General features: G+C 42.0%; 1 protein-coding gene and 1 long non-coding RNA gene across 3 annotated transcripts; both read right to left on the minus strand.

Annotated features, from left to right (window-relative positions):
- Nucleotides 1–1617: 1617 nt before the first annotated feature.
- LOC120673175 lies at nucleotides 1618–8517 on the minus strand. Of its 2 annotated transcripts, none has more exons than XM_039953899.1 (6): nucleotides 8101–8517; nucleotides 6807–6998; nucleotides 6496–6612; nucleotides 6209–6358; nucleotides 2637–2695; nucleotides 1618–2040 (listed from the first exon to the last, which is right to left on the minus strand). In XM_039953899.1, the coding sequence occupies exons 1-6, from the start codon at nucleotides 8299–8301 to the stop codon at nucleotides 1905–1907; spliced, it is 855 nt and encodes a 284-aa protein (XP_039809833.1). In that variant the 5' UTR covers nucleotides 8302–8517; the 3' UTR covers nucleotides 1618–1904. The 2 variants fall into 2 exon arrangements, with proteins under 2 accessions (XP_039809833.1, XP_039809834.1); XM_039953900.1 differs by having other exon boundaries at nucleotides 6807–7024; nucleotides 8101–8479.
- Nucleotides 8518–10945: 2428 nt separating this feature from the next.
- LOC120672860 lies at nucleotides 10946–11692 on the minus strand. The gene is made up of 2 exons (XR_005674363.1): nucleotides 11250–11692; nucleotides 10946–11129 (listed from the first exon to the last, which is right to left on the minus strand). It is a non-coding gene; the product is annotated as an uncharacterized LOC120672860 (long non-coding RNA).
- Nucleotides 11693–12079: the final 387 nt, after the last annotated feature.

Consider the following 12079-nt stretch of genomic DNA (forward strand, 5'->3'; position numbering starts at 1 on the left):
CTGCTGAGAATCCGAGCAGATTGATATGATCTGATATGGAATTTGTGTTGTGCACAGCATGTGTGTGTGTCCCCCGGCAGAGGGAGATGAAAAGCTTGAGACCGAGGCTGCTTAGAGGCTAAAGCAAGCAAGCCCGAGCGAGGCAGCGCCAGAGCGGAGACGGAGATGCGTTTACGGGTGGTGGTCCACCTGTTGGACAGCACATGGGCAGCGGTTGGGGGTTCGTTGGGACCACCTGGACACATGGCATACGCCCCCGCCACCCAGGGAAATTAGCGCAACCACATCAACCACGAGGGCTTTCTAGAATTTAATGCGTGGAGTGCGTCCTTCTTTAAGACTAGGAATCCTGGGAATTCCAACTAACAAACGAATTAAACGACGCTAGCCAGACTAATGGAATCTTCTGTGAGCAATGTTCTTTTCAAGAGGAACCATGTTTAACGAATTTCACTGATATTGTTGTTTTTCGCTGAGAAATCTGATATTATTGTTGCTTTTTTTAGGGGGTGATACTATTATTGTTGCTGCTGCTACTCGTTCGGCTGTAATGGAAAAAGGGCCTATGGTCACGCACTTTACCTGGGCTTTTCCAGGTGAACTCGACGACGAAGAAGCCCATCAGAGACCAAAACTATAACCATTTCTAGACGCTGAGCCTTGGGGCCTTAATGCTGGCCCTCTGGCACTACCGGCGTCCCGGAAGGACTCGGAACGGAGTAGCGACCGTGGCAACGGGACAGCTATACACATTACGTTAAGATGCAAGAATTAAACCAAATTAAGAGCAACTTCAAAAACCTCCATAAAATAAATTGTGTCGACAAATATAGCAAAACAGTGCGAAAAACATAATTAAACAGTCTCCGCATCGTTTGGATATCCTTCCCTCGGCAAAATTGCCGAGCGCTCTTTTTCGTATTTCCGAATGGTGCTGGCCCCTCCTGCGCACACTCGTCCTGCCGTGTGCCTCGTCTCGGCCTCCTCGCCGCCTCGCCATCGCTGCTGCTGAACGGGGCGACCTCGTTGTCCGTCGAGGAGGAGGGCGACCAGCTGTACGGTGCGGGCGTGCTCCTAGGCCGCCGCGCGCAGCCCCACGAGGAGGATGACGACAGGTGCCGCCTCGACGCCGGCGGGGACCGCGCCGCGGGCTTGCCCCTGCCGCCACCATTGCCTCGCTTCCTGACGTCCCTCGGCCGGCACCGATAGGTGCTGTAGCAGCGGCGTGTCGGAGTGGACCGAGCGCTGGTCCGAGGAGGCGGCCGCGGCTCCATCGGAGCCGCTCATAGGTGCAGCGGGTGCAGAAGTAGGGGAGGGCGGCGCTTCTGACTGGCGAGGGGAGGAGTCGGCGTCAAATTTTGGCTAGTTTGTTTGCAGTGTACTCAAGTATGGAGAAGTTTGGCTAAATAGATAGCTAAATAAAAATATGGAGAGTAAGATTTAGCTATGCTCTTAGAGTTCGCATGGCCAACAACTAAGTTTATTATTAGTGGACGCTAAAATGTTTATTTCAAAGATAATCATGATAATACTACTTCCTAAAAGAAGATAGTCATCAAGCTGAGAATATCTCATCAAAGGAAAACAGGCAAACAGGCAGGGAAGAGATGACGAAACTTGGGCATAAACAAATTATAAACCTGAGATGAGCAACAATAAACTTTAACTTATAATCTTATTCCCTTTCACTGACGAACTAGGCATATCGACAAGATAATCTGCTTATTTGTGACAAGAATCAAAATAATTGGCGAAACAAAAATGACTTCCTTCTCCAATGGAAGGTCATCGCACCACCTATCCCATATTTCGAAACTACCTAAACCGTTCAGCTTGCCTTTTCTTCCACTACCGCCAGCCTACCCCACGGACAAAAAAAAGAGAGAAGACCCCCTGATCAGGAGCTAATCCAAGTAGAAAAGCGTCACGATCTTCCGAAGGTTCTTGGCCTCCTGGCATGTCTCCATCAGCAGCTTGCTGTCATGGAACGCGAAGCAGATCACCTGTTGGACCTTCGAGATGATGTCCATGTTGCATAACCTGAAGATTAGAAGAGTTGCCATTACTGATTTAAAGAAAACATGACTTGTCTTTCAGTCCATGTAGAAGATAGTTAGACTCCGACAAACAGGCAAAATCACAGATGCTTGTCTTCTAGAATACAACAGATAAACCCCAAAAAATTATGACCAGTCACAGTGATAGTGTAGTATCAAGAATTGACTCAACTGGAACTATATATGCATACCCCGTGGACAGACCCCAATCTAGAGCTATAATTCATGTCATCAACCTGTCCAATGCCTGCTTTGATTCAGTGTCATTTATTCACGTAATTGTTCAGTAAATGAGGCAGCAGGTACTCATGCAAAATCTATAAAACATAGTGTTGGTTTGGTATTATCATTATGCGGTTATGGATAGTACCCAAACCATCTAAGTGACAATCAATGAGTTAAACAAAGTGATGTATGTTTTGTAAAGCATGGTACCTATTCCATGCAATCTCTGAAAAGTGCTGGAAATAAATGATACACTAATGAGGGCATGAACCGAATATGTATATGACACCATTGGTGATGAAAATATACAGCATAGGAAAAATACAAGCAATTTGAAAAAGGTAGCTGACTGACCTGCTAGCCTCAATCAGTGGTAAATGGTCATACTGTGGCTTCTCAATCAAGTTTTGTACCTACAAAGTTTACAAAACGTTACTGAACCATTTCAAATTTATCATATGGAAATAGAACATCAGCAGGATGCTATTTAACTCCTGAGGAATGCTATTGGAATTGACGCATATGACAGTGGATGCCTATTGCATAATAATCCAGCTAGCGCCAGAATCCCAGATTGTAGGATAATGCTGATGTTTTCTGAACAATTCATATGCCATATGGTGAGACATTTCTAACCAAGCGATCACATTGAATTTTAAGCATATTTATGATCGACTTGATAAGGATAGCAACAAAACAGCCCAAGGATCCAAAAGAAAAATACAAATTGATAAGCATATTTACGATCAACTTGATAAGGATACTGTCATACAACAAACTGAAGGTTAGTGGTAACAGAAGAATTAGTTCAGAAGTTTGCAGTGAAAAATAAATAGAACGCTCTCTAGGTGAAGGATGAATCCAGTCAACTCTTTATCTTTGTAATACTCTATAGTGTATACAGACAACCATACACTATTCTCTTTAAATAACAAAAAAGAAGCACAATGTTCTCCTCAAGAATGTTTACATGTATGATCAGGGGAGATCATCATGATAAAAAAAATGGTTGTAAGACCTAACTCAGAGGCGATAATACGGTATTCCCTCCGTCCCCAAAAAATAGTCATTCTAGAAATTCTATGATAGATGAACAAGGAGGTAAAATGACCTTGCTTGCCCCTACTCCCTCCGGACCCTTGTATTAGGCGTATTATGGTTTTTCAGAAAGACCAATATATAAGATGCATGCAGTGCCGAGGCGTGAATTAACTAGCTTGGAGAGAGTACAAGGCAGTTTTGCATGGCCAAAGAGTAGACAATGACGCCATGCTGGCCAATAACATGTGAGGGACCCATGGGTACTTTCGCACAAGAAATCGAAGTGCATCGGGAAAGGGTCAGGAGAGTGCAAAGGGCCAGCAATTAAATCTTTTGGTTGGCCTCTTGGTAACTGGGCTGAGGCTCCTCACGCCCATAGTCACAAAGTTCCTGGGTCGACCGGGTCGAGGAACGGGGTCGAGGGTCAAGGGTCGTCACTTTATAAAATTGTGGTACGAAGGGGGTATACCTCTGTGGAACGATAAATTATTATGTGGAACGTGACCCTGATTCATCCGGGTCGATATTTTCGGGTCGATGCGTCTTTAAAAAGACAAAAACTATATATGTGCTACTAATGAAGAAACTAATTTGCACAAGCATATAAGAAATATATAAAAAGAGTACATTTAGACCATAGTACACGTACTCGGCTCATTATCTAACAAAAACTACACCCTTAACCTTCTTATTCCAATTAAATCTGTTAGTAATGGGGCTGCGACCCCTCTCAAACCGGGACACGATCCAATCTTGAATGGGACACTGACCCTCTTTGACCCCGACCCTCGAATCGGAACGGCGTTCCCGGGTCGTGGGACGAGGCATCGACCCCGAATCCTGTGACTATGCTCACGCCTAATAAAAGGGTCTGGAGGGAGTATTTATTAGCCATATTTAACAATAATTGATTTCTGCATGCACACACCCATTTTAAATGGGGTAAAAATGACTTGTTTTATGGGACAAATTCTGAATCCTAGAATAACTTATTTTTTGGGGACGGATGTAGTATTTCTCTACTATTACTAAAGCAAGCAATGATTCCTAGGTCCGTCAATCGGAGTTCTAATCGGAATCCGAGTGACCGTATGTTGAGTTAAGGGTCCGAAACCATTTAGAATTAGCACTTGGCAAGTAAAATAGAAAATCACTGAAGTCCTCAACCGACGCGTACTATGTTATTATAAAGTACATATGGCGTATGATATATACATTTTTATACGCTAATCAATATATTTATATTTCTTCTCATAGCAACGTATGGGCATATTTGCTAGTTACTGTAAAACAAGTATCATCAATCATCAGTTCATTGATAGAAAAACAGAAGGAAGCTCCTGCATTTTTTATACAACCAGCATCATCATGACCGCATCACTTTGAACATCATATGATTGCAAACATGAGTCACACAAAGCATGGGTACATCTTTTTCCCCTTTTGTGGAGCACTAAGAAATTTCCCAAAACTTTATGTCAATATGCTGAAAATACTGTGATGAACGACATCAAAACAAATCACTAAATGTCAATACTAATATATAGAAGAAAAGGTATATTGGCGTGCATAGGGCTCTATACTAACAGGTCTGGAACTAATTTTGACAAGAAATTTCCCATAACTTTGTGTCGATATGCTGAAATTTCTGTGATGAGCAGTCTATCAATACAAAATCACTAAATGCCAATAAAAAATAAAATAAAACAAAAGGTATATTGGTACGTGTAGCGCTCTATGGTTGTGATTGGTAGGGTGGCCAACCCCCTAGCCATGCTTATGTAATGCAGCCTAGCAGTGTTTGGTTCCCTACGCAGCGTACTCAGCCTGGCCCGCGCCGTGCAAAATGGGGCCTCCAGCCTGGCTTACCGAAAACACAATTTTGCTGTGTTTCCAGCCAATACAGCCACCAATGCAGGCTGGCTAGAGCGCGCGTGCTTCAACTAGTGGATCGCGTCACCTCCTGTCTCTCGCTCTCAGTGTTGCCACAGCTTTGCTACACCTTCCCCTGGTGTGTGGCTCAGCTGACAACGCTAAACTGTGAACTGCCATTGACGAGGCCGCGCTCCGATGCTGCACATTCCTGGTCTCCTCCCCGCTTCTTCCACGCCATCACCCATCATTGCCTCGGAGCCATGTCTCAGCGTTAGGCATCTGGCCGCAGCGTTGCCGGCGGCAAGGATGTGGCTGTCGCCTTTATCATCAGGAACCGGAGCATAGTGGCGCTGACCATGTCTTGTGCGTCACTGCCTGGCTTGCGCAGGGACCACAACGTCGTCGCGGGCTGGTGGCCAACACCATTGAATGCTGAAGCTCTTTTTTTTCCTATGTGTGCGTCTAAATGTGATTTGATTTGCCAATCCAAAAGAACTGATGGACATCCTTGTGCGGTAGATGGATTTGCTTGAAATAGGAAGCTCACGGTCAATATTAATTTGATTGCGAACGATGTCCATTGCCATATGCACGCCACCAGTTTGACAAAATGTCTCTCTCACCCATCAGAAGTTACTAGAATATCAATTACATACCTGTTGTTTTGTCAACTGCTTTTTTTGTATCCTCATTTTTTTTCTTAATTTTAAGATTTGGACACAGCTGAGCAATCCAACTATCCTGACAAGAAGTGATGTCTTAAACTCACCTTAGTAAAAATAAGGTGAGTGTACCCAAAACAAACCAAGCAACCAAACAAGTTCTTTCTAATGCAGGCTTAGCTAACCCATGTAACCAAACACAACTAGATTGCATTGTCCTAGCCTGGCTTAGTTTCTATCCAGGCTTGGTCTAAACCAAGCAACCAATCACAACCTATACTAACAGGTCTGGAACTAATTTTGACTAGCAAATGTCCAATTCAGGATAGAAATAACAGGAAGTCTTACTTTAGACAACAGTTCTTGGCTTTCAGGAGGCTGCTTCTTTAGACTTTGAGGTAAAATTACAGTAAGCAACTCTGGCTTTTCAGCTCTTAAAGCGCCCCTAATAACAGCTGCATTAGTTCCGGAAGCCCCAGATGTGAATATGTGATTTTTCTGCAATTTTAACAAATATTACTAACAATGCTATTGGCACATAAATAAGGGACAAATATTACTAATCATACGATTGACAACAGCACATAAATCAGGAGATCATATGAATGACAACGGCACATAAATAAGGGACATACTGTTATGACCATAGCATAGCTCAGGATCTCAATAAGCTGTTGATGCATGAACCCCATGTTGCGAGTTCCAAAGAAACCTATTGCACGAGGTCCTTGCTGCTGAATAGCCAACAGCTCCTGCATGACCACCAATTAAATGAGGCCAGTTTGCAGGACAAATCAATTCATAAAGGCCATATATGCAAAGTAGCATTCATGATTGAAATTCTGATTGTACGAAACTAATTTTCAAAGCTTAATAACAACTAAAGTTAACTTGTAAACTGAACAAAAAAAGCAAAACACAATGTAAAATGAGAAGAAAAGTTTACCTGTAGGTAATCTAGATCAGGGATCGGTTTGTATTCTGGTTCAGCAACCATTGCAGTACCCTTGACGAGAGTCTCTGTCTGAGTAGGAATCTTCACACCATCATCATCTGGCCCAAACATAATAGCATCATCTCTTCCTTGACTCCTCATATCACCTCCATGCCCATCTCTTCGCATGTATCCGCAGAGCAACTATACGAGCACAATAAAAACAGCCCCTGGCAGTAAATCATTAGTGAAAACCAAATATATTACAGCATCCAGAAATAAAATTTCCAGTTCTACAATTTCAGTTTGCACCCGTGCTGACTCGTCAAAATCAGGTAGCTATACCGCAAGAGATCACAGGCATTTAGGCCACAAGTCCACAACCTAAATTCAGTGAGCAGATTTGTATAACCATGCCAAAACCCAACTTTCCGAAGACACACAGCAGAAACTTTGAATAAAAGAGAGCAATAAAAGTGGCAAGAACCCCAAGCATTGGATACAGAATAAATGACAAGGTTAGGACGAATCCAATTCACTGGAATATTAAGTATTTAAAGGGATCTCGAAGTTAAGCATTTGGGTTGCATAGTTCACCGTTTGAGGGTATACTAAGGAAAAGATATGCAAACACTTTTGACATGTAATGATAATAGCCAACAACATTTATCTGCAAAAGATGGTTAACTTTATGAGTGGTGCATATCTTTATCGTCTATCGTCTATTCTGAGGCAACCATAACTTAATCTGCACCTTTATCCCAACCGCAAAGTTTGGATTGACACGACAATAGCTCAGATGAAGGAAGGTGTGAGTGACACTGAACAAACTTTATGCACATGATCTAAGCATCAGCAACACAAACAGGATTGGTTGTTAAAGTCGACTGTTAAAATATGTAATTTTGACCAACTTTTACCTTCTGCAGTATATTTTTGAGAGCCCATTGCAATTATGGTGTGATTAAAAAATCGGTATACTTACATATCGCGTATGATTAACATGCACATTTTATACTGATTTGTGTAGCCAGAATAACAGCTTAATTCTTTGGCACCAGGATTATGATAGCAACCAAATTTAATACACACTCAGATTGAGACCATCTAGACTGTCATTTCTCTGTTGAACTTTGGAGGTAAAGTTACACTAAACATCACAAATTGTCATCACAGCAGCAATGCAATGAACAAAGGTTTAACAGGAATGAAGAAAAAAGTTATCTTCGGAGGTGAAATTCCACTCCAAGCCATGAGATCACACAGAGCACACACCAAATCAAGTTTATTCACAGGAAGCAAGTACCCGGTTTAGCCGCGCCACTGCCAGCGGCGTCGTTGTCTGCTTCTTGGCCCCTTGAGTCCATCCCAGCAGGGCGCCGCTGGGGCTCCGCGGGGCCGAGGAACAGTGCAAGAAGCCGCCAAGTCTCAGGTTCGTTGGCGGCGGCGTCCTCAACGAGGGAAGGCCGGCAACGGGCGCCGCGGCGCAAGAACCCGCCATCGTCATCCGGCCCGCCGATTCCAATCTACGAAGAGGAGGGAGGGGGAGAACCGCGTGAAGTGGTGTGCGTGGCGGCGCTCCCGTGACCAAACCGAGGATGGCTGCGCGGCGCGGCGTAGGTCATGTGGGAGGGGAGGAGGAGGGGGAGGGCATTGCTGGGGTGGGTCTGGGGATGAGACGGGGGAGAGGAGAGGAGACGGCACGGCACCAGTTGGGCTGCGGCTGATGGCGCAACTGGCAGGCTCAAGCCCGGGTTTGGCCTCGCTGGCTGCTGCTGTGGTGCGCGTGTGGGGAGGAGATGGACGCCTTTGGATAACAGGTGGCGCACCATGAGCGCTGGCTAGCGCTACAAAAGAATCTCGTATGCATGGTGTGCTAAATAAAATTTATTTGTAAAATCTTTTTAGAAATGGGTGTAATTTTTCGCGACGAATCTAATGATGGTAATTAATTAATGATTTACTACAGTGATGCTACAGTAACCATCCTATAATCGCACGTCAAAGGCCTCATTAGATTCTTCAGGGTCACTAGCGCGGGGTTCTGGAGTTGGTTTTGTAAACTGACTTTATTTGACACCGTAATTAACGGTCAAAGTGCCACTATTCACTAGCGCGCTACAAAACCAAACGAAGCGCATGTTTGCTGTTTCTGCGTGCCTCTGCTCTCCTCTTGCTATGTTTCTTATTTTTATTTTTTGGCCAGACTGTAAAAATGCATTTGTTTGGTTCAATCTGAATTCATGTGGTTGTAATAAGTCAAATAGAAGTGAACTGAGCGTAGCGCAGCTTTAGTTTGGTGGATCCTACCTACCAGGATTCAAATCCTCGACTCAACACTGGTGCTCTCATTTTCTTGGAGCTCATTAATTACGAGGTACCAGTGGTGACTTCATCAATATCAAAGATTTGTTGGCTCAATCTCTCAGAGGTGCTCATAGAATAGAGTTGTGTTCGTGTATTCATCAGGATGAGTTTGCGTGCGTTTGCATTTGTAGTGTGTTTCTCAAAAAATAAGTCAAATAGGATCTAGCAAAGACAACTGTTGTCTTGTTCAGTCTGGTGAATTTAATTTGTAATAATTTTTCTAGACCTAATGTTATATTATTAAAAACCATGTGGGTAATTCTACAAGACTGGTGGAGTTTGATCCCATCTAATATTCTTTTCATCCTCACAAAATCCTAAATGGTTATTGAACTGTAGTCAAAATAATAAATGTTTTTTTGAACTCCAATAGTTCAAATTCTATAGCACATGTAATTATAAAAACATCAAAATGGAACACCTGGGCACCTAAGATATTTCGGGAGCGGTTATATATCACGCTTTCGATAAAAATACCGCTTATCCGCAGCTTTTATCGCCTGAAACGCACCGCCTGCGAGGCATCAGAGCACTTGACCGGCCCATTCTTTGGATCCACACCCCACTTGCCATTGTTTAATTATTAATATATTTTCTGAGTGCAGCCGTTCCTTCACTTTCGCTTCCTCGGTGCATGGACACATACAATACAAATTTAGTGACATCATACCATTTGTAAGTGAGTTTAAAATAATAAATAAAATTTAAATTACATCATTACACTTCCTATAACAAGACATTGAAAACAACATCCCACCTTGGATAAATTTTTTATTAATATTTGTATTGCAAGATTTTTATCGAGCTGTAACATTTTGACTATCATGAACAATGGTCGAATATCGTGAATTTTGATGAACAATTTCGTCTACGAATGAACAAATAATTTAGCATGCATCGCGAATAAATTAGTTAAAAAGCTGACAAAATATCTCCACATGTGAAAGCGAATAAATTGTTACTATATGCTAACATGTTTTTCTAGCTAGAAGAAATAATTAACATCATGAATAAATTAGTTTACAAAAAGTGAACAAAATAGTTTCACACACGAACAAATATTTCTTCGTTGAGAACATACATGTTCACTTTACGAACAAATTGTTCCTAGAGACGAACAAAACATGCACACAAGATGATCAAACTAGTATACAAAGAAAAGAGGTAGGTGATGACATGTGGGGGCATGGTAGAAAAGAGAGGCGGAAGAAAAGAGGTAGTTGAGGATACGTGGGGATCATATGTAAATGAGTGAGGGGAAATGTTGGCATACTATCAGGTGTGTCCCACATGCCACAACAGCAGAAAGCGCTTCATAAACCACTTGAAATTGTTTTAGTTTTTTTAGAGTTAGAGGTCACATTTATCTGGTTTTTGAGTTAGAGCAAACTCGGTCACAACACTACTACAGCCACCCCTATCACCGCCAGTTCTAAAAGTATATCACCAACGGTTTTGGGTACCGTTGGATTTAAGTCGTTGGTGATAGCGAGGCCATCACTGCCGGTTCTACAATCGTTGGTGATGTGCACCCATCACCGCCGGTTCGTATCTGAAACCGTTGGTGATGGAGACATCAACACCGCCGGTTGAAGACACGAACCGGCGGTGAAGACCTTTTTCCCATCAAAAAAAATATTTTCATATAATAATATTGCATCATTTGTACAACATATATAATATATAATTATAGCAGCAGAATTCAACCTTTATGAGCTCATACATCGAGATGGATGTTTTACAAAGCACAAATCTATTTTATAGGCTACAAATGGATGTTTTTAAATGACAATCAAATCTATGTGACTACTAAGTTCATGCATTCCACACAGATCCTAGTATCAGTACTTGCAAAAAAGACTTTTGTGTGCACCTTGTCAGCAAGCATCTCTGATGCAGCATCTTCACCTCCTCAGAAGCCGTACACCAGCAGATTAACCGACAAAGCACTCCGCATTTCGGCTAGAGCTTCACATATAATAAACCAGCCTTTATTAGATCCAACCTTTTTAGTGGCGATTACCAATGAAATTGCACAAATATGGCATTAATCATAAAATGATTTAGATACAAATGTACATGTGACACCTTGGCCTTTGAGGAGCTGATCAGTTGCTACCTTGTGCTGCTCCTGCTCCTACTATCAGTAAGTGACCCTGCTGATTACAAAGACCCAAACATAAGTTAAAGGTGAATGGATAAATCTGACTCATCACATTTTATTAGCCAATTATATTCCACACAAATCCTAGTATCAGTACTTGCTGAAGTTGACATGGAATGGGATATGAATTAGTACAGTTCTTGATTTGAAAGAAATAATATAGACATAAACATCTGAAAGAAGCAGACAATAGACATGTTTTCAGTTTCTGCCATTCACCAGGAAAATATATAGCTTATTCTACATTAAACATGCATGTCTGGCATATTCTACCATATAATTTGATCAAGCTAGCTAATGTTTGGTTCCACCCTATAATCATGAAATTTTAATGTCCAAACAATAAAAAAACAATTAACTTCTCTAGCTGCACCAACCTTTCTCAGTAAATCCATCTGCATTTGAAGGTAGGAAGTAAAAATTAAAAAAAAAACATAGTGAACTGAATGCCTCATGCAGAAAGGCTTCTGCAGTGACTGTCCCAAAACGTCACAAGGTAGCAAATGAGTACACCTATATAGTGTATTTGAAGTATATTTGCATTTCTCTTCATAGAAACAACACTTGTCCCAAAAGAGCACCAGGATATTTGCATTTCTGTGCAGAAAACAACAGTTCTCCAATTCAGTTTAGCAATTGGTACAGAACATCCTAGTTTTCAATGCACATCTCAAATTAATCTATAGAGAAAAAAAATCATACAAACCACAATCTGAAACTGAAAGGATTATTTTGTTCTTTCAGCAGGCTAATG

The sequence above is a fragment of the Panicum virgatum genome, chromosome 5N, assembly GCF_016808335.1.
Source record: "Panicum virgatum strain AP13 chromosome 5N, P.virgatum_v5, whole genome shotgun sequence".
Taxonomy (NCBI): domain Eukaryota; kingdom Viridiplantae; phylum Streptophyta; class Magnoliopsida; order Poales; family Poaceae; genus Panicum; species Panicum virgatum.

Bases quoted from the DNA above. Each gene is read 5' to 3' on its own strand.
- LOC120673175 (XM_039953899.1), bottom strand. From the start codon at position 8,301: ATGACGATGGCGGGTTCTTGCGCCGCGGCGCCCGTTGCCGGCCTTCCC. The intron at 6,999-8,100 runs GTACTTGCTTCC...GTGCTCGTATAG, and splicing joins CAGTGGCGCGGCTAAACCGG to TTGCTCTGCGGATACATGCG. The intron at 2,696-6,208 runs GTAAGACTTCCT...TAAACTTTGTAG, and splicing joins GCCAAGAACTGTTGTCTAAA to GTACAAAACTTGATTGAGAA.